Source organism: Talpa occidentalis, unplaced genomic scaffold, assembly GCF_014898055.3.
Source record: "Talpa occidentalis isolate TD23 unplaced genomic scaffold, MPIMG_talOcc4v2.1 talOcc4.8, whole genome shotgun sequence".
Taxonomy (NCBI): Eukaryota; Metazoa; Chordata; class Mammalia; order Eulipotyphla; family Talpidae; genus Talpa; species Talpa occidentalis.
The window spans coordinates 31,740,772-31,761,071 of record NW_023605194.1 but is presented as its reverse complement, the minus strand read 5'-3'; the positions used below and the strand labels follow the sequence as shown (position 1 = coordinate 31,761,071).

At 36.2% G+C, this 20,300-nt stretch overlaps 1 protein-coding gene across 1 annotated transcript in view; it reads left to right on the top strand.

Annotated features, from left to right (window-relative positions):
- The window catches only part of SHLD2 (shieldin complex subunit 2), a 58,948-nt gene extending 39,906 nt beyond the window's left edge, over positions 1–19,042 (top strand). Inside the window, exons 4-9 of the mRNA XM_037495934.2 lie at positions 4,089–4,283; positions 4,444–4,578; positions 11,236–11,442; positions 14,457–14,685; positions 15,437–15,552; positions 18,703–19,042. Coding sequence (XP_037351831.1) covers positions 4,089–4,283; positions 4,444–4,578; positions 11,236–11,442; positions 14,457–14,685; positions 15,437–15,552; positions 18,703–18,947 — 1,127 coding nt within the window. The 3' untranslated portion in view covers positions 18,948–19,042. The remainder of the gene's footprint in view (positions 1–4,088; positions 4,284–4,443; positions 4,579–11,235; positions 11,443–14,456; positions 14,686–15,436; positions 15,553–18,702) is intronic.
- Positions 19,043–20,300: the final 1,258 nt, after the last annotated feature.

The window sequence follows — 20,300 nt, the reverse complement described above, 5'->3', positions numbered from 1 at the left end:
CTTGTATAAACAGAACAAACAAACAAATAAAAAAAAAAAAGAATTCATTAAGATGTAATCAAGCTTTAAAAAAAAAAAAGTTTGGAATTTCTTTAAAAGGTTTGTTTAGTCTCTTATGAATAATTGAAGTTGCCACATCTTACCAATGGCTTTTAATGAAAATTTACTGTATGTTATAGATGTTGATACAATGGAACAGTACGGCATGCTTTGAAATTAAGAAAATAAGATGGTTATCAAATATTTTCCAAGGTATTTAAAAGATGCATGTTGTAAATAGCTCTGGCTTTAACAGACTGATCTAGATTTAAGTGTAGGTGATCTAGTTCAGTGATCTCTGAATGAAGACTGCCCTATGGACCCATGGAAAGCTTTAGGGTTTTGCCGAACTATGTGAAAAACCTTGAACTAATTAGAAAACCTTTAGAGGTTACTTCATTCATTGTTTTTATATTTACAGAGAAATATTTGTATTGCCTTGTTTTTCTGCATTGTAGTAGCTAAAAAAGGCTTTTATCTAAGTTTTTTGTTGTTTGACTTAGTGAGATGGTTGTATCAGTTGTACTTTAAAAATATTGCCATTGTTTTTCTTCTGAAAGAGTAAATCTATATGGTTAGGTTTTTTTGTTTGTTTCTGCAGTAGTTACAATAGGTGAGAACATTCTTCTGGTCAATATGTAATACTTTTAGAAAAGTCTTGTTTTTTTTTTTTATAGAAGCATGTTTTTATTTATTTATTTGTTTGTTTTTTGTTTATACAAGCACTGGGTACAGTCAGAAGCGCGGGAGGGTGAGAGAATTCACCAGAGTCAGATCGGGGAGCAGAGCAGGCAGAAGGACCGAAGTACACTGCTGAGGGGAGCAGTGGGTGGCAGGAGAGGTCCGCGCGCCATGTGGGACCCTCTTCCGGTGGCCGGGGAGCAGCCGGGGATCGAACCGCATCCACAGAGGCTGCGGGCAGCTTCGCAACCCAGCGCTCTACCGCTGCGCCACTGGGGAGGCCCAAAAGTCTTCTGTTCTTTATTCATTTGCTACATAGTTTACAAACCTAGTCCTGATAATGTGATAGGATGTAAATGCATCTTAAATATTGTTAAATACGCAAATTAAAGTTTAACACAATGTTTCTGTGAAGTAGACTATTTTATTTGGAATCAAAATAATCATTCTCTACAACTTTTTATGAAAATAGGGGTAATTTGATATCAAAGATCTTTTTCCTCCCCAAAAGATCCATATTGTAAACAAAGAATGAAGCCCAGAACAGCTATATACAAATTCACAGAACTTATTGACAAAATCAGAATTTGAACCTAGCTGGCAGTACTGTGAAAGAGGACTCAGGAGGCCTGGTGGATACACTGGAGCTGTGAAAGGGGATATTTGGAGTTGGTTTTGCTGTAATCTAATTGCTTGCCTTATCTCCACTCATCCCTTCTGTCTCATTGATTTTTCATGCTGTCTGTTCCTTTCTCTTATGCGCATTATCTTTGTCTTTGATATCACTATTATTTTATAAAACATATAGGAAGTGAATAATCTTAATTAGAATGTATTTCATGTATCGGGTTCTTAAATCTTTAAAAGATTATTTTAAAAATTGTATTACTTGTCGAGGTAGCACTGTTTTACATTACTGTACATGAGCTAGTGGCATAGGCTCATACCCCTTCATGTGTATGCTACTGTACCACACCCCTCAGAAAAGCACCGTGATCCTCCACCACAGGTCACTGCCCCCCCACCTTCGTGCCTCCTCACATCCTCCCACTCTGGTATCCTCAGTTCTACAGATTTCTAGGGTTTGTTTTGGTTTAGTTCTGTCTGTTGTGTTTATTTTTTATCCATCCACTCATCTGTGCTAGAAAACTGAATGTCATTTTTAATCTTCATTTCTTTACCTTCCACATCTCATTTTACCTTGTAGCGTACCCCTGAATTATTTCACAATCCTGTCATCTTTCCCTCTTCAGGCAGTCTTGCTTGGTTTCCAAAACTCATTATTTCCTGCTGGATGGTCACTAGCTTTTAAATGATCTTTCCACTCTTTTCTGGGAAATTGATTCCTCTGAAGTGTTCATAAACTTGGATGGGATATTTTATCTTATTTTCACTAATTGCTAACTGAAAATTAACAGTTTCTTTCATTATGGATAAGGCAACAATTCACATTAATATTAGTGCTACTTGTGACTTGGTCACAAATAGTAACTGTATATTTTCATATCACATAACAGTTTTGAAGATAACTTGGGTATCATTTTGTATGTCACTACCTTGAAATTATAGTAGTCATTAGATACTCTGCTATATCTTGTTACTTAATGTGTTAATTAGGTAAGTAAATTATCTCACAGTTTAAAAAATATTTTGATTACTATATTTCCATATAACTGGTTTTGCAGCCCTATTCATTATATGCAGTTAAAATATTATTCTATACTAAAAATTTTCTAAATTAGATAATAATAGTTGCACAAATTTAAAATAATAAAAAATATGGAATTGTATACTTTAAAAAGTAAATTTTAGACATGTGAGTTGCAGCTTAATCAAACTGTTATAAAAATATTCTAATAATGCGTCCACATGCTTCATCAGATTACAAAATGCATCTATGGTACATAAAAGATTACAACCCCCTTCTCTTTAACTGAAAAATATGTCCCCCTCTTCCATTTACTTCCATAAAAACTCTTAGACATTTTTCCTAAAACCTAGCTTAGATATTGTCAATAAATTTTCCAATTTCCCTAGGCAGTTCTTTTGCAAGTTTTTAAGAATGTTTACACATATCTCTTATACTCCCAAGTCCACTGCTTATTATCTTTGTGTTGATAATTCCTTTAACGTTGGGATCGTGACATGAAATGTCCTTGTATTCTCAGCACCTGGTACAGTGCCGGGCACATAGTGAAATGATTTATTGATGAATGAGTGAATAATGAGGTGTTAGAGTGGCATAAGAAATACATGAGGTTGAGAATGTTAATAGGAAAGAAAAGAAGAATGATTTGTTTTTTCTACTGTTATCAGTTAATAGACTTTGCTTTCTAAAATACTTAAATTTTTTTTTTTTGCTGATATCTTACTTTGGTCAACAGCCTTATTTAAACACGCCTCCTTTTCCTGGTGCTTTCCTGGTGGTGCAAGGGGTTAAGACACACCACTATGAAGCTGTCTGCAGCCACAGCAGCACAAGTTCGATCCTCTGCAAGGGAGCTGACCCACATGGCACAGCAGACCTCTCCTGTCTGGCCCACTGCTCCCCTTAGCAGTGTATTTCAGTAGATCTGCCTGTTCTGCTCCCCACTCCTGTCTCTGGTGAATCTTCTCACCCCCTACATCTCTGGCCTGCACCCCAGTTCTTGTATGCATAAATAAATAAATCTTTAAAAAAAAAACATACCTCCTTTTCCTTTAAGGAAATTAAAATTTAATCTGTACACTTAAAATGTGTACATTTTATTTTATGTAAAGTATACCTTAGTAAAAAATGAGAAAAAATTGGGACAGGAAAGAGAAAAACATCTAGATGGCATAATGACTGAAGAATTAAATAATGGATCTCATAATTAAGAGGATTATTATAATGTAGCATATGCTTAAATGACAAATGAGAGTTAAAGACAAAAGCTCTCAATGTTGAGGGGAGGGAGAAATCACTGGGAACCTAGAGTGGTTGCTATTTTATCTGGGAGTTGGATAGTTAGAAAGGAGAATCACCATGTTGCAGCCAGTGCAAATGTTGAGACAAGAGGCTTAAAAATGAGAATGGGTAAGACAGGTTTGGGGAAAATTGCCAGTTAGACAACTCTTAGAATATTTCAGATGTGAAATGATAAGGATCTTGGGGAAGAATGGCAGTAATTGAGATAGTTGGGAAAGACATGATCAAGTCAAATTCCCAAGACTAAGGAATCGATAGGAGATAACAAGTAATGGAGGAGTCAAAAAATAAGAGAAGTAGTGGTCTTGGGTAATTGGTGGAAAAATGGTATCATTAACAAAATAGGTCAGTAAGGTAACAGGACTAATATTTTGGAGAGTAATTTCACTTACAGGCATATGTTTTCTTTCTTTCTTAGATTCCAAAGTGGTTAGTGATACTGTACTTCAAGATTTATTGGCGTATGTGTCTTCAAAACATTCCTATCTCAGAGATCTTCCTCAAAGGCAGCCTCAGAAAATCAACAGTATAGAATTTGTAGAATTGGAGCAGCTTCAACCTGACACATTGGTCCATGCGGTACTAAGAGTTGTTGATATCATTATATTAACAGGTAAACATTTTGGGCACCTCCTTAATTGTACATTATAAAAAATTTAAGTTTAAAGACCATCTTAGTGCACCATTTGGTTATCATGATCATTAGACATTGAAGTATTATATGACATGTAAAACATGGTAATGCCAACTAAAACATTCCTTTTTCTTTTCAGAGGCATTATACAGTTATAGAGGACAGAAGCAAAGGAAAGTTATGTTAACAGTGGAACAGTCCCAAGGTCAACATTATGTGCTTGTATTATGGGGGCCTGGAGCAGCTTGGTACCCTCAGCTTCAAAGGAAAAAAGGTAAATACATCAAAAAACATTTAACCTACTTACAGTTAAGTGAATGATTAATGCTTCTGAGCTAAGCTGAAGAGAATCTGAAAATATTAGACATTTAAAATATAAGTAGTCATGACTGTTCTATAGATTTATTGCTATAATTTAGATCTCATGTAAGCAATTCAAGTAATTTGAAAAATCATCTATAATTAATGCTGGCAAAATACAAGCCAGTAATCACTTAAAAAAATTTCCATTCATTCCCAGGTATACGACTTTACCTTTTAAGTGAAGATCTTACCTCCTTCAAATAATGTTCTTAAAAAATTAAATTCTGGAGAAGCTGCTACAATTTTTATTTAGCCAACCTACTCTGGTAAATAAACTCTCTGGTTATAAAGCAGATGTTAGGGTTGTTGCATTAACTCTTTCAAGTCACAATGTTACTATTTAATAAATTGCTTTATGTACTTGGTTTTTATTCCAAGTTTTAAAAGTGTGGAGCAATACTTATCCATAGTTTTTGGTTAAAGTAGGACACATGATTACAAAATTTCTTTAAAGCAGAAGTTAGAAGTTAATAATTGGTGATTTAATGAATTAAATGGAATTGATGTTTCAATAAAATGGTCTGATGTCTTCCTTTTGATGTTGTGAGATCCTTTAGCTGTAACAATTAGGGACAGTTTAATTAGTCATGTATGAGTTATTTTACCATCTTAAATTAACTCAGAGATTGATTAAGTGAGTGAACCATTCTTTTTTACCCAAAAGAGTTAATGTCTCTTCCCAAACTTTTACCTACAAAATGGTTATCTAGGCATGGGATCTGTCACATTGCCTCTCTTAATCATTAATAGCCTATAACTAGGATTTGAGATAAATCTGACTTTGACTTTTATGTTAGGATCAAAAAGAGACAAATATTTGTTTGGTTGAGAAATCTGACAAACATGTGCCATTGATAGACTAACCATCATTATTGACCACCATATCATAGCTGGGAGCATGAGCATATCGCATGTTGGACAAAATGTAGGTTAAAGGTGTTACTCCAGTTACAGTGGAGCTGCAGCAAAGCATTGCTCCATGCCTCATACGAATATTCCTTTTAAGATTAATATTAATTTAGTTAATATAAGTTAAAATTGTTTCTAGATAGTTCTTTGGAATTTAATATTGAAAATTTATGAATCTAGGAATTAGGATAGAGTTTTTCTTTGTTTACTAATTTATTTAGCATACTTTATTTATAGCCATTCTTTTAAAGTTTTAATATCCATGTCAATACCCCAAAATCATTCTTTTTCAAGTGGGAAAATATCAATTTTGAAGGTTCATCTAAGTAAGTGTTTCCATTTCCAGAAATTTTTAGCATTCCATGTATTCATTTCTTGAGGCATTTGCTGTGTTGACCTTTACACATAGCACTGATTTTTCTTCCCAAGGAAAGCAAGTTCATATTTAGGTAATATAGTCAGAAATGATAATCAAGCAGGCGCTATTGAATATTGGAGATAATAGAGTTGTTTTTTGGGGGGGGGGAAGAATGTTAAGAAATCCCAAATTCACTTTCTTTTGAAGTTAGCATTGCTGGTAAAAATTTGGTATGTCTCATCTATAGAAACCACTGATCACAGTTTAGGTCCCAATGAGGGTGGAGTAAGTTACAGGGTAGAGAAGATATAGACAGCACTTATTAGAAATGATTGGGTAGACCTAAAATTAGCTATTAAGAACTAAATGCCATTCTAATGCAGTAGTTTCCTGAAATTATTTAATAAAAGTGTAATATATTAAAAATATAGCAAATAAAGTACTCTCGTGACATTACTAATGTAACTGAGATTAAGGCAAGTGATAACCAACATTTGTGATTATACTTAATGCAAAATCATAGTTCATTGAAATACATTCATACCCTTAATTCATAATTCAAATACAGAAATGTATCACAGATTGTCTCAATATCACTCCCTCAAAAAGACTCCTTTCTGTACTTGAACATGCTAACCTTTTTCCTGCTTCAGGATCTTGAATTTATCTGTCTTCTCTGCCTGGAGTGCTTTTTCCTCCATCTCTCCCACATGAATAGCTTTTACTGCTCAGATCCAACTTCATATCCACAGAGAGATATCTCATACTTGTATAGACATTGGTGCCACTTAACACAGTTGGAGCTATGCAGCTTATTTACTTGCATAGTAATGAGCTAATTTTCTTAGTAGACTGTAAGCTTATAAGTACAAACACACTGAATAGCTTGCTCACCACTGTATTGCTATCACACAGCACTGTGCCTGCCATAGTAGGTATTTTCCTTATGAATGAAAGAAGAGTAAGGTACAGATCAGGCAGCCATTCAAAATTCCATTATCTTTTTTTTTTTTTTTTTTTTTTTTTTTTATTTTATTTTTTTCTTTATAGAGGCATGCTTTATTTATTTGTTTGCTGGTTTGTTTGTTTTGTTTATACATGCACTGGGTACAGTCAGAAGCGCAGAAGGGTGAGAGAATTCACCAGAGCCAGAGCGGGGAGCAGAACAGGCAGAAGGACCGAAGTACACTGCTGAGGGAAGCAGCGGGCGGCAGGAGAGGTCTGCGCGCCATGTGGGACCCTCCTCTGGTGGCCAGGGAGCAGCCAGGGATCGAACCGGCGCCGCAGCGCGGGCAGCTTCGCAACCCAGCGCTCAACCGCTGCGCCACCGGGGAGGCCCAATTCCATTATCTTTTAGGAGTGAGCAACTCAAGTTTGAGAAGGAATTCCACTATCTTTAAAGAGTAAGACACCCAAGTTTGAGCAGGAAAAATTTTGCTTACTTAAAATGATAAGAATAAAATAAAATAATTGCAAAGTCCAGCAAGATGGTGGCAGAGTAAAGAGCTGGCTCACCTCCTCCACATATTCACCACCAAATTACAACACAACAAGACAACAACCACTGAAAGATAAATAGATGATTGTTGCATACATCAGGAGCAACAACACAGTAGAAAGGGCTATGAAAAATTGTAATTGAACTGTGTTTAGAATGATACCAGGGCAGTACAACCTACCAGAGGGAGTTGTGGCTGCTGAACAGAGCCCCTCTGCTGGACAGAGCCACTTTGTTAATTCAAGGGCTCTGCCTACCAGGGGACTTTAAAACCAGGCTTTACATTGGAGAAAGGGGTGTATAGAGTCTGCTTGCAGGATGGAGGGCACATCACTGGAGAACTATAGGAATAAAGGTGCAGAATAGTGATGATTGACTTGATCCTGAAGCTTCTACGCTAGAACAGTTGAAGTGCAAATTGGTAGGAAGAGCCAGATTGTGTGATCTGTGTCTCCTCACAGAAGAGCTTATATTTGCAGCCTAAGGCTGTGATAGTAAAACATCAGCCTTACCTCCATCAAGGGCCCAAACCAGAATGCAACTGAATGTTCTCACTAACCGGCTTGAAGCAGCTAGATCTTAACAGCAGGAGCAATTGCCCCAGGGTAATGTTCCCTGCTCTTTAAGGAAGGGAACAATTTCCAGCCTGTGACCCTGTCTCAACTACTGTCCTCATTGCTCAACCACAAAGGTTGAGGCTGGCAGGAGACTGTATGAGAAGTTTTGGCTAAGCAATTAGCTGTCCTAGGGGAGGGGATCACTGTGGTTCTGCTCCACACAACTCAGGGATGGCAGCGCAGTAAGAAACTTAAACCCTTGATATTCCCTGGAGATGACTTTTTGGTCCCCTATTGCCCTAGTTCCTTCCTATTACTTCTTACTGGCACCAGTGCCCAGGTGCTCTGAACAGGTTCAAAGGCAATGATCTATGAAGTAATAGACATCTAAAGATCGTTGGATTAAAAAAAAAACCCAAAAAACAAAACCCTAGGATTAAGCCCAGTTTCTTGTAGAAGTATAAAACAATTTATTAACATAAAGGAAACTCCCTATTATTACCCATAAAAACTGAAAGTAAAGAGACAAAACATGTCACAAATGCTGGAGTAAAAAAATCCCCAGAGAAGTCTCAATCTAGCAGTACTATAGGCTATCCTGATGGGGAGTGTAAGGTAGCAGTTATAACCATGCTTGGTGAATTAAGAAAAACAATGGATGATCAAAAACAGGAACACAATAAAGATTTTGGAGAAAATATGGACTATTTTATAAAACTAACGGGTCCAAAACACTATAATCATATTTTAAAAAAATAGAGGAACTCAACAGCAGAAAAATGCCAGTAACAGAGAGAATTAGCAAGCTCATTGATGGAGAACACAGAAATGAAACAATAAAAAGGGGAAAAAATGAAAACAGTTCTTTGGGTTAATGTAAAGAGAAATAATACCATATCATGAAAGTTCCAGAAGGAGAAAATTAATTTAAAATAAAAAAAAAATATTATTTAAGGAAGCATTTCAGTCTGGGAAGTGAAACAGACTTATTGATCCAGGAGACTCAAAGAATTCCATACCAAATAATGCCAGACTGATACACTTCAAGACATGTAATTAAATTGTTGAGAGCCAATGAGAAATCTATAAGGATAGATCTGTGTGAACTGTCTGTGAACAGTGGAACCTTACAGACAAGAAGGGAATGGCAGAAGACATTTAAAGCACTCAGATAAAAAGTTTTCCAGCCGAGAATACTTTATCCTGCAAGACCATCATTCAAGACAAAAAGAAGATAAGGAATTTTAATGAAAAGCAAAAATTAAAAGAATATGTCAACATTGAACTGGACTTGAAGGAAGTATCAAAGGGACTATTATAAAGCAACAACAAAGCAAATATAAATGTAACTGACAGCTAAATTATAAAACAATGAACCGACATTTTGCCTGTGGGGAAGGAGAGTAAAAATATGACCCGTTAGCATGAATGGAGGCCAGACCATTTAATCAGCACAAAAATAGCCCATAATATACCAATTTTAGCTAAACAGCCAGACAAAAATCAATAGAAGTAACATCTAAGACAGTGGAAATGCAACTTAACAAAACATAAAAAGAAGGTGTCAAATAACAAAAAGAGAAAACCAAACCAAAACCAAAATGCCAGTAAGTACCTCTGTCTCAATAATAACCTTGAAGGTATGAATTCACTGATTAAAAGGTCTAAATGACTGTGTAGGTTTTAGAAGAAATCCCAAACTTCTGTTGTTTATAGGAAACTTATCTGACTACCAACAAGCACAAATGTAGCTAAAAATGTTTTTATCACAATATTGTTTGTAATAGTGAAAAATAAAGCATAACATGACAAGTCAAAATATGAGAACTGGTATAATAATTTAAAAGATTTTGGTATATCTATGCAATGGTATATTATGCCATTAAATAATAATTGCCATTAAATACATTAAAATGGTATTTTAAAATAATGTTAAACAATAATACCTAGTGGCTTATAAACATATATTTGACATACATACTAAATAAAAATCAAATAAATTGTAAGACTTGGGCCTCCCCGGTGGCGCAGCGGTTGAGCGCTGGGTTGCGAAGCTGACCGCGGCCTCTGCGGCGCCGGTTCGATCCCCGGCTGCTCCCCGGCCACCAGAGGAGGGTCCCACATGGCGTGCAGACCTCTCCTGCCGCCCGCTGCTCCCCTCAGCAGTGTACTTCGGTCCTTCTGCCTGCTCTGCTCCCCGCTCTGGCTCTGGTGAATTCTCTCACCCTCCCGCGCTTCTGACTGTACCCAGTGCATGTATAAACAAAACAAACAAACAAACCAGCAAACAAATAAATAAAGCATGCCTCTATAAAAAAAAAAAAAAAAAAAAAAAATTGTAAGACTTGTATGTCCACCAAAATGTTAACTGTACTTATTTTGGGGTGTTGAGATTGTGGCTACTGTTTATTTATTTACTTAGCTTATCTTTGATTTCTAAGCATATATTTTGTAATAAAACAAGAAATCTAGTTTAAAAATAGTGATTGATTTTAATTACTAACTTGGAATATATATGTACTAATTCTTTCTAATGATGCCCTGTCTATGCAGATTTACTGACTTGTTTTAAGATTCTCCACAAAAAATGTCCAATGAAAGAAACTTAGGAGGCAGGTGGGAGTGTGTAAGTTAGATTTACAGCCTGAAGTAAGAAGACAGAAGTTACTATTTGAAAACTTAGTGCTAAGAAACCTTTTTGCCTTAATATAATTTAAAAGTTGCATTTATTAATATAGAATGTGATTATTTACAAGAAAGTCTGTGCTACTGTGGTTTTAAGAATTGAAATTATTGAGGGAATTAAAAATAGGGTGCAACTGTATCTAAATGCTTATTTTTGTTATGGAAAAATTAGCAAAATAAGAAAACTACATATTGAAAACTCCATGAGAGATAGTGAGATAGAGAGTTGTTTGTCCATTTCTGTGTTTTTATTATTTAAAAAAAAACTTTGCCTGTAGATATTGAAATGGAATTTGCTAGTCTGAAGAAAAGTTGGTTGAAATAAATTTTGACTGTTTAGGAGAACAGGAAATCTTTGGAAAAAAAATTTATTAAGATTATTTCTAGCACCCTTATCCTATTGCTTTAATACAGACTTGTATTTTGTCTCTTTATACTCAAATTCCTTCATGTGACAAAAGTTGTATTTAACTGATTTAATCAGATCAATGTATTTAAGCTGAATCTGAGCCTAGATTATTTCCTTTTGAGTGATTTTTTTTTTGTTTTTATTTGTTTAAGATTATATTTGGGAATTTAAATATCTTTATGTTCAGCGCAATTGCATCCTAGAAAACCTAGAATTGCATACAACATACTGGTCATCCTGTGAGTGCTTGTTTGATGATGATTTAAGAGCAATTGCATTTAAAGCAAAATTTCAAAAAAGTACGCCCTCCTTTGTGAAGATGTCAGATTTAGCAAAACACCTAGAGGATAAATGTTCAGGTGAGCTCTTTATATATGTAAGATATTGCTGGTTTTAATGTAAACAAAGAAGCTACCATTTGTGGGAAAATGTAAAATCTAATATAAAAGTGAAATATAGATTTTTGTAACTTGCTGAACCACATATTGGATATTACCATTTTGCCTGAAATCTTTTGGAGTTTATTTGTAATTATTATGGATCACTTAAGTATACTTTTTTTTTTTGAAGATTGATTGATTGATTGATTAATTGATTGATTTATACAAGAACCAGGGTACAGGCCAGATGCGCGGGAGGGTGAGAGGTTTCACTAGAGACAGAGCAGGAAACAGAACAGGCAGACTGACGAAATACACTGCTGAGGGGAGCAGTGGGCATGACAGGAGAGGTCTGCCCCGCCATTTGGGACCCTCGCCAGCCAGCTGGGATCAGACCGGCACTGCACAAGCTGTGGACAGCTTCACAGCACTGTGTTCACTGCCTGCGCCAACAGGGGAAGCCCAAGAATACTTTTTGTATAGTTATAGCAGCTCATCATTTAATAAATCAGAAATAGAAAAATGACCCTAATGAGTCAATGTTGTGACTTTACCAAGTTACTTAGCTGTTATCTATATACAGTTGTTAAAATTCAACATTGATAGGCAGTTTGTGAAATTAAGTTAATGCTTTGTAAAATGTAGACATACTTCCTGAATTTGAATATATTTGTATGTATAAAATTCATCCTCAGCACTTGGAAGACATAGCACTTGGAAGAATGCCTTTGATGATGAATTTTTATGAATACTCACATGTTTCCTATTAACTAAATATAATTAAACAAATATGTTATGAGTGAAGTGGTAAAAAGAATATGTTTTTGGTTCAATAAGCAATGTGCTTTGGAGTGAAGAGAGAATAAAGTAATGAAAATAACTGGATTGGTCCTCCCTGGTGGCTCAAGGGGTTAAGTCGCAGCACTATCAAGCTGTCATCAGCCACTGCAGCACTAGTTTGATCCCCATCCCCCTATTCTGCCCCTCCCCTGTCTCTTGTGAATCCTCTCACCCTCCCCACCACCCCTCCCCTCCCACCTCTGGCCTACACCCCAGCTCTGGTATGCCTAAAATAAATCTTTAAAAAAAAATAACTGGATCAAATGCTACAATTTCAGTGGAAAATAATTTTTCACTGAATTGCACTGGCTTCATAACTACAGAGATGATTCCAAAAAAACATAAACTCCTCGTTGAAGGTTTAACAAATTAAATGACATTTAGTTCCTAAATACCAGTAATTAGTAAATGTCAGTGATTCTGGTTTTGGAAACTAATAAAAAGTTTACTGGTAGATATTATTGTAAATGTATTTAGAGAGGAAATAAGGGTTGGAAATATGGGATATTATCTGCAGTTTTATTGTAATTTAAAATTTTTAATGAAGAAAATATTTGGTCAAAAAATTTCCTCAGAATTTGTTTTGGTGCACTTGCAAGTTATTAAAAGTAACTCAGAAACTTTGGATCTAGATAATACTGAATTTTAACTTTATTCTCACATTTATATGAATATTTTTCTGAGTTATTATAGATCATTTTATACCATCTATGTTAAATGCTATATGTGGTATAGGTATAAGTGAAATAAGAATAGATTTTAATAAAGAGAATTTGGTCCAATACGAAATAAGTTAAAACTCCTGAGGGATCACAGGCTAAGATTCTTAAGTATATATCTGGGGCTTTTTTACTATCTTGCTGTGCCCCCTCTTGGTGCATCTACAGAAATGTAAAAATTGTGTCATATGCTGAGCATGGGCTGTTCCAGAGTAAGTGCTTTTCAAATGTGGAACAGAGTGTCAGGTTAAAAAAAACAATTTTAAGGGCCTCCCCTGGAGGCGCAGTGGTTGAGCGCTGGCAGCCTCTGCAGCGCCGGTTCGTTCCTCGGCCACCGGTGAGGGTCCCACAAAAAAACAAAAAATAAAAACAATTTTAAGAAGGTTTTGAGGTAAAAATTTCAGATATTGGCAAATTTTAACACCCTCCTAGCATCACAGTGTGTCCATCAACCTAGAAGCTACCTGAACCCTGTAGTTTAAGATTTTAAATCAAGGTCTCATTTTACAGTCACAATTGGTCAAATCACTGGACATTGGTAATTAACTAAATCTCTAGCTCCTTCCTCCTTCTCTGAGGTTGGAGTATGGGGAGAAAGTTCCAGTCCTCTAAATTTGCCTTGACTTTTCTGGTGACTAGCCCCCATCCTGAAGCTACACATGAGCTCCAGTCATCACTTATCTCATTAGCATTGAAGACTCTAGTCGCTCTGGAGATTTCAAGGGTTTTGGAGTTGTATGCCAGGAAATGAAGATGAAGGCCATTTTTTATTATAGCAGAAGGTGGGAGCATAAATTCAGTTCCTTACTCTACCAAGGTGAAATGCCAGATTAAAATTTTACAAGTTGTGTAAATTTGTGTGTGTGTGTGTATATATATATATGTAATATATATTATATGTATATATACACATATATATTCCAAGCTATATATCTGTGTGTATGTGTGTGTATTCCAAGCTATGATTATAGGTTAGTGTTACAACATTATACAGCTAAGCTAAGGAGAATGCAAATAAGGATATGAAAACAGCACCTCTCAAAAAACCCAACTTTTAATTGAATACAGTTTCTCAGAGAAGAAATTCTATATCCAGTTCTACATTAATTAATTCTAATAATTTAGATTAATATTTCTGGAAGATAAATACAGATGAGAAAGCTTAAAAATTTTATACTGTCAAACTTTTATTATATCAGTTAGACTAGTCATAAATTTTCACTCTCAGTTGTTGGGAGGTCACCCCTTACATTGAAGAGTAAATACTGAATCATGAGTGAGTGTGTCTAGAAAAAAAGTAACAAGACCAAGACCATGACCTTCAGTGTATTCTTTATTATAAGTAACTGTAAATCAACTATATCATTAACCATGTTTGTAAATTAAAGTTATAATTTTAGCTCTGTAATTTAAAGTATTGTTTGTCTTTTTTAGGAGTCATTCTAATCAAAGCCCAGATTTTAGAGCTAGTGTTTCCTGCTACCTCAGCTCAGAAGATAGTTCTGAATGCTCACAGTTCTCTGAAGAGTATTTACTCTTCTCTTTCTGACATTATATATACCGGCTGTGCAAAATGTGGATTGGAACTAGAAACAGATGAGAACAAGATCTACAAACAGTGTTTTAGCTGCTTGCCATTTACTATGAAGAAAATATACTATAGGTAAGGCAACTGGGAATGCTTGGGCCTCTCCTGAGGCTGCAGTCATCTGAAGGCTTGATTGGGGTTGGAGGGCCTACTTCTAAGGTAATGCACTCATAGTCAATTTGAATTCCTTCTCATATGGGTGTCTCCACAGGCTGCCTGAACTTTCTCTCAAAATGAATAGCTCAGACGTCCTATGAATAGCTCAGACGTCCTATGGTATCACTTCTGCCAAATTATATTCTTTAAAGCAAGTTTAGCTGTACATTGGAGAGTGGATTAGAATGAGGCTACGTACAGAGTTGAGTAAAGAGGCTTTGTTTAGCGGAGTGATGAAGGTCATTTGATGAAAGTATAATGGTAATGGACAGATTTTGAGAGTAGTTGGGAAACACAATTGGCAAAATTTAGTGATTATGTGGCAGGTGAAGGGAGATTAAGGATATATTACAGGTCATTTATAATTGGATGAATAAGATAATTTACTTAGATAAGTAACAATGGGAGGAATGATGATATTGAGTTTGAGGTTCAGAGAGGTAGAAATCTGGAAAGTAGATACAGAGATACAAATCATAAAAGAGGTCTGAGCTAGATTTATAGGCATGATAATTATCAAGGGTGATCAAACCCTTTACTGGTTTCTTCATCCCATGTCTAATCTACTGGCAAGTCCTAGGGACTTTCATCCAGAGCTTATATTGCATTTAAGCATTTCTTCATTTGAAAATCTTTTTGAAAGTTAAGTACTGTTTACTTTTTTTTTTAGGCCAGCTTTAATGACCATACATGATGGAAGAAATACAATTTGTGTCCACGTAGGAGCAAAGCTGATAGAGAAGATTCTTCTCAACATTCCTCCTGACTACCTCAACAGAATTATAGGTAAAATATCAACACAACAGCAAGAGGTTGTTGATGAAATCTTTCATTTCAGGAATGTAGATAGTATATTGGAACAAAAGGCCACTATACTATAAATTAAGTTCTTTTTTTCTCTTTTTGCTTTCTAAAAGCAGAAAGATAATTTCACTTGGTGAAACAAAAGTCTATGTAAATTGGAAGGTAAGACTTGCTCCACACCTGTCTCAGAACATGAATAGAGGGAAGCTAGCATTTAATCTTCCACATTCTAAATTTCTAATGCTAAGCAAACATGCTAGGACCTCAGTTTTTATAATAGTTAAGGAATTGAATGTGTGAAACTGTATTTATGAAGACAGCCCACTATCAGTGTATTTACAGGATCTTCAGCTATGATGTTAGGAATAGTCAGTGGTCAGCATCAAAGCAAAAATAACCCATTGTCAGATGATCAGACTCCATACTTTTCCTCATTAGCCTCATTTTCCTCATTAGACTCTGAGCAGATGAGCTAATCTGGTTCTATTGATTGCTTTGTCTCTTAACAGTGGATTTTTTTTTCTTGCATTTTTGGTATGTGTCCAGTGATTTTTGCTTGAATGTTGAAATACTGCATATAGAACAGTGCAGGCTGAGGTAAAGAAAATTTGTACCTGAAATGGGCATGGCTTTTTTTCCCTAGATCCTTACTGAGTGTGAGGAATGTGCTGAGTAGAGTCAATCTTGTCAGATATTGAGCTGGATTTGAGTTTGTTATTACTGTTACCTTTAGGTCACCACTGGCTCTAAGTTCCTCTAGCATTATCTTATCCTCATGGAAGGAGTGATTTGCCACAGGCTGTTTTCCCTAATATTTTTGTTTCATCACTAGCTTAAACCTTTCACTCTGCACCTGAGTCTCAGAGAACTTCTCTCCAAGTTCTCTGAGTTCTTGTGCCTTCCCAAGTTGTACAGGCTTGTTGGTAGTTATTTGGTGCATCCTAGCCTTGTTGGAGGGAGCAGGAGCGATTCCCATTTCTGAGTAATCTTACTCAAGCCCTGTGACTTGGCCTTAGAGGTGGCCCTGTCCCAAGAACCTTGCCCCTCCTGCCAGGGCAGCCTAGCTCGGCCTTGTATCTTTGGTGGGTCTGTGTGGTTCTGCCCCTCTTTCAGCTTAGGGGACACAAAGGATGGTTTTCTATCCTTGCCTCAGGGACAGAGGGATTTTTCTTTTATCTTTCCCTAACTTTGGTGGGTTCTCACCTCTTCCCGGAGGTCACAGGATTTGCTGTCCTTCCTCCAGCAATTTAAGACTTTTGTTTGTTTCTTTTTTAAAAATTGTGTTTGTTTTTTACTGTTTGGGTAACTTGGTATGTGATGTAGGGGAGAGCTTCCCACTTCCTTAGGAGTACACCATCTCGACATACCTAAGGCTTATATTTCTTAAAGGGGAAGTCATAAGTGGTGTTTTGTGCTTTTTTCATGTGACACTTTCTCCCCTCTCCAGATCTTCACCATAGTTGGAAGCTTTCTCTGATGTCTTGTCCTTTGCCCATCCTTGGGAGTGCTTGGTAGAGGCAAGAAGAGCCTGGGAGAATGATAACTCCTCTTATCTGTAGTGCTGCCCCTTACTTGGCTTTTAGCAATTCATTAAAAATTTAGGCACATTCTTTTTTCCTGCATGTCTGGTGGACCTGTCTTCCCCTTGAGTTCTGCTCCAGGAAACCTGCAGTTCTCTCTCTCCTTACATTTCAGTCTTCTTGGCCACTGCACAACTTCCACTTTCTTGTATGTTCAAGAAGATAGTGATTTTGTAATTTATTCAGCTTTTTCTAGTAATGGTTGTGTGGGAGTGACATTCTTTCCAGCTTTTTGTATTGGAAGTCTCTCCATTCTCTTTCACTACTTTATTTCATTTTTTGACAGTTTTCAATCCTTTTCTTGATGTTCTTTATTATATTTTTAATCTTGTCTCTTCATTTTTTTGTGCAATGTCAGTTAGTCTTTATTTGTCAAAGAAACATCATTTTCATATCAAACATACTTCTATGATTAGTGTATTCCTCAGAATGACAGTCATACTTGTGTTTAATGAAAGTGTAACCATAAGTGAAAATATGACACCAGTTAAGTGGTCATCAGAGTCTTCAGATTATCACTAATCTTGATTATTTTTTATCTTATCAAAGGGAAATACAAAAAATTTAATTGTTGTAGATGATTCTCAGACCTCCAAAAATATATCATTGTCCTCCAGGAATGACCCAATCTGAGAAAGGCTGGTGGCATTGGTCAGGGAAGTAGGATAGTTTGGCATAATCAATGATGCCTTGTCAGTTTGCTGTTGAGCAGCTTGCTAAATAACTTGATTAGCTGTCCTAAAAATATGAGAGGACTAATACAGGATAATTGTCAAATACAATGATGTATTTACTTACAATTTTAGTGTTTTTATATTATCAAGTTTTGATATTCATTAAGTAACTGATTCAGGGTTCTGTTATACAAATAATAACTATGTATATATAGCTGTGATAAGAACTATAGGCTGGTAAATATGAGAGTAGTATTCTGATATGAACACACCCTTTTTGGTTCAGGCTTAACTTAGGAAAATATTAATCTCAGTTCCTTCCTCTATTTTTTTTTTTTTAAGATTTATTTATTTATTTATACAAGCACTGGGTACAGTCAGAAGCGTGGGAGGGTGAGAGAATTCACCAGAGCCAGAGCGCGAAACAGAACAGTCAGACTGACAAAATACATTGCTGAGGGGAGCAGTGGGCCAGACAGGAGAGGTCTGCCGCATCATGTTGGACCCTTGCCGGCGGCCAGGGATTGAACCAGCGCTGCAGAGGCTGCAGGCAGCTTTGCAGCCCAGCACTCAGCTGCTGTACCACCAGGGGAGGCCCTCCTTCCTCTATTGTTTTAAGAAACCAATGGCTGTGCCATAATAGGATATGCTGCTAGACTAAAGAGTGGGTTATCTGTACCTTGCTATGACCAGCAGGAATTGGTGTCATCATTCACGAGTACTTTCAGCAACCTGTGACATGAGAGAGAAATGATAGAGAAATCTAAAGTGGGTTTGGGATTTGAGACAACAGGGGAAGTAATGAACCCTTTTAATATGTGCCTTCCTGTCATCCTGGAAGGGACACTGAGAGCTCTGTGTGTTTTGATCTTCCTCAGCCCCTTCCTCAGGGATCACCTATGGCATGGTCACGGCAGATTTATTCCACTCCTTGTTGGCGGGCGGCGGGGCACCTTGTGTCATGAAGGTGCAGAGCCTTTTTGTGCTAGATGAAAACAGCTACCCATTGCAACAAGATTTCTCCTTACTGGATTTTTATCCTGACACCGTAGTAAAGCAGACATCCTATGCCCTTCCTGAGACCAATGAAGAAATTGCAGGCACTTCACAGAAGAAATACTGAAATGACTTGTCTCTTGAAATAAAGGGAATGGGACTTGAGTTTTTAAATGTTTTATAAAGATACTTGTGCTAAATATGTAAATTAAAACTATTTTTTCTGAGAAATATTGTTAGTTTTTTTGTTGTTGTTCTTGACTTCTGGTTTCTCCCTCTCTTGCTTCTAAGAGAGATGATTTAGCAATAAGGGCAATACATACACAGTTCCCTGTGAATGAAAGGGTCACTCTATGTAGTCCCGGCTCTACTCCAGGCTCTATCGAGCATGGGGGATACAGATATAAGATATTTCCTCAGGAATTGCTTCTCTGCTCCTGCTCTATCCACAGGTGTTTCTTTCCCTTATTTCCTACTCTAGTAAACTATTGACATGAAATGATTTACCTGATTATAGCTGTACGTGATTATAGATTCATTTGTGTAAGTCTGTGTTTAGACAAGTTCAAGACAAGCATGTCTTTCCCTAAAGAAACATTGGAAATGAAGGAAATAGATGTTGTTTCAAGTCATTATAAAGGAAAGGAGTCCTATTGTTAGTTCATTTCTGGAATTTGAGTCCTTTACTGAATTTATTTGCCAGCAAACATATAGCAGTTTGTTCTCTCATGATTGTAGGAGTGCATGGGAGTGGTAACCACTGATAAGGAAATGTGGAGTGGTCCTTCACTGTAAGCTTGGAGCATGCTGAGTGTTAATAGGGTAATGATATTGCTTGGAAATAACTATGTTCATAATGAAATGTTTATTTTACTCTGTTTTAAAAAATTTTAGTTCACTGAAATTGTTTTCTGCAATTCAAGTTTTTAAAAACTTGACTTGGGTAGGGGGTCACCTCTGCTTTCAGGTTACTAAGGAATCAGTTATATTTTTTCATCAACTTGATAGTTTTTGATAAAAGATCTAGGAACTGTTAAAGTGAACTCCAACCACTATAAATATTATTAGCAGAAAGATTTAGCAAGAGTTTTGTGATTCTTCCAAAAATAATACGAAAAAGTGTGTAGGAGAGTACCTGCACAAAGGCACATTTTTCTGTGGAGAAGGGTCCAGAGTTTTCAACAAATCCATAGAGGTATCTTTGACAAACAACAAATAAAACAAAACAAAACAAACAAAACCAAAAATGGTAGGAACAAACACTTTACTTGGTGAGTTAATTCCTGGGGAACATATGGGGATTAGATCAAATGGCTGCTAAGATTTATTGTATCTAATTATACTGAATTCCAACAAAATAATTGGCTTCCCTGCATAATTCATCTAATGGATGATGAAACATGAGTCTGGAGCTTATGATTTCTAACCCATGCTATTTCAACCATAACCACAATAGAAACAAATTCCAAATACTGGTATA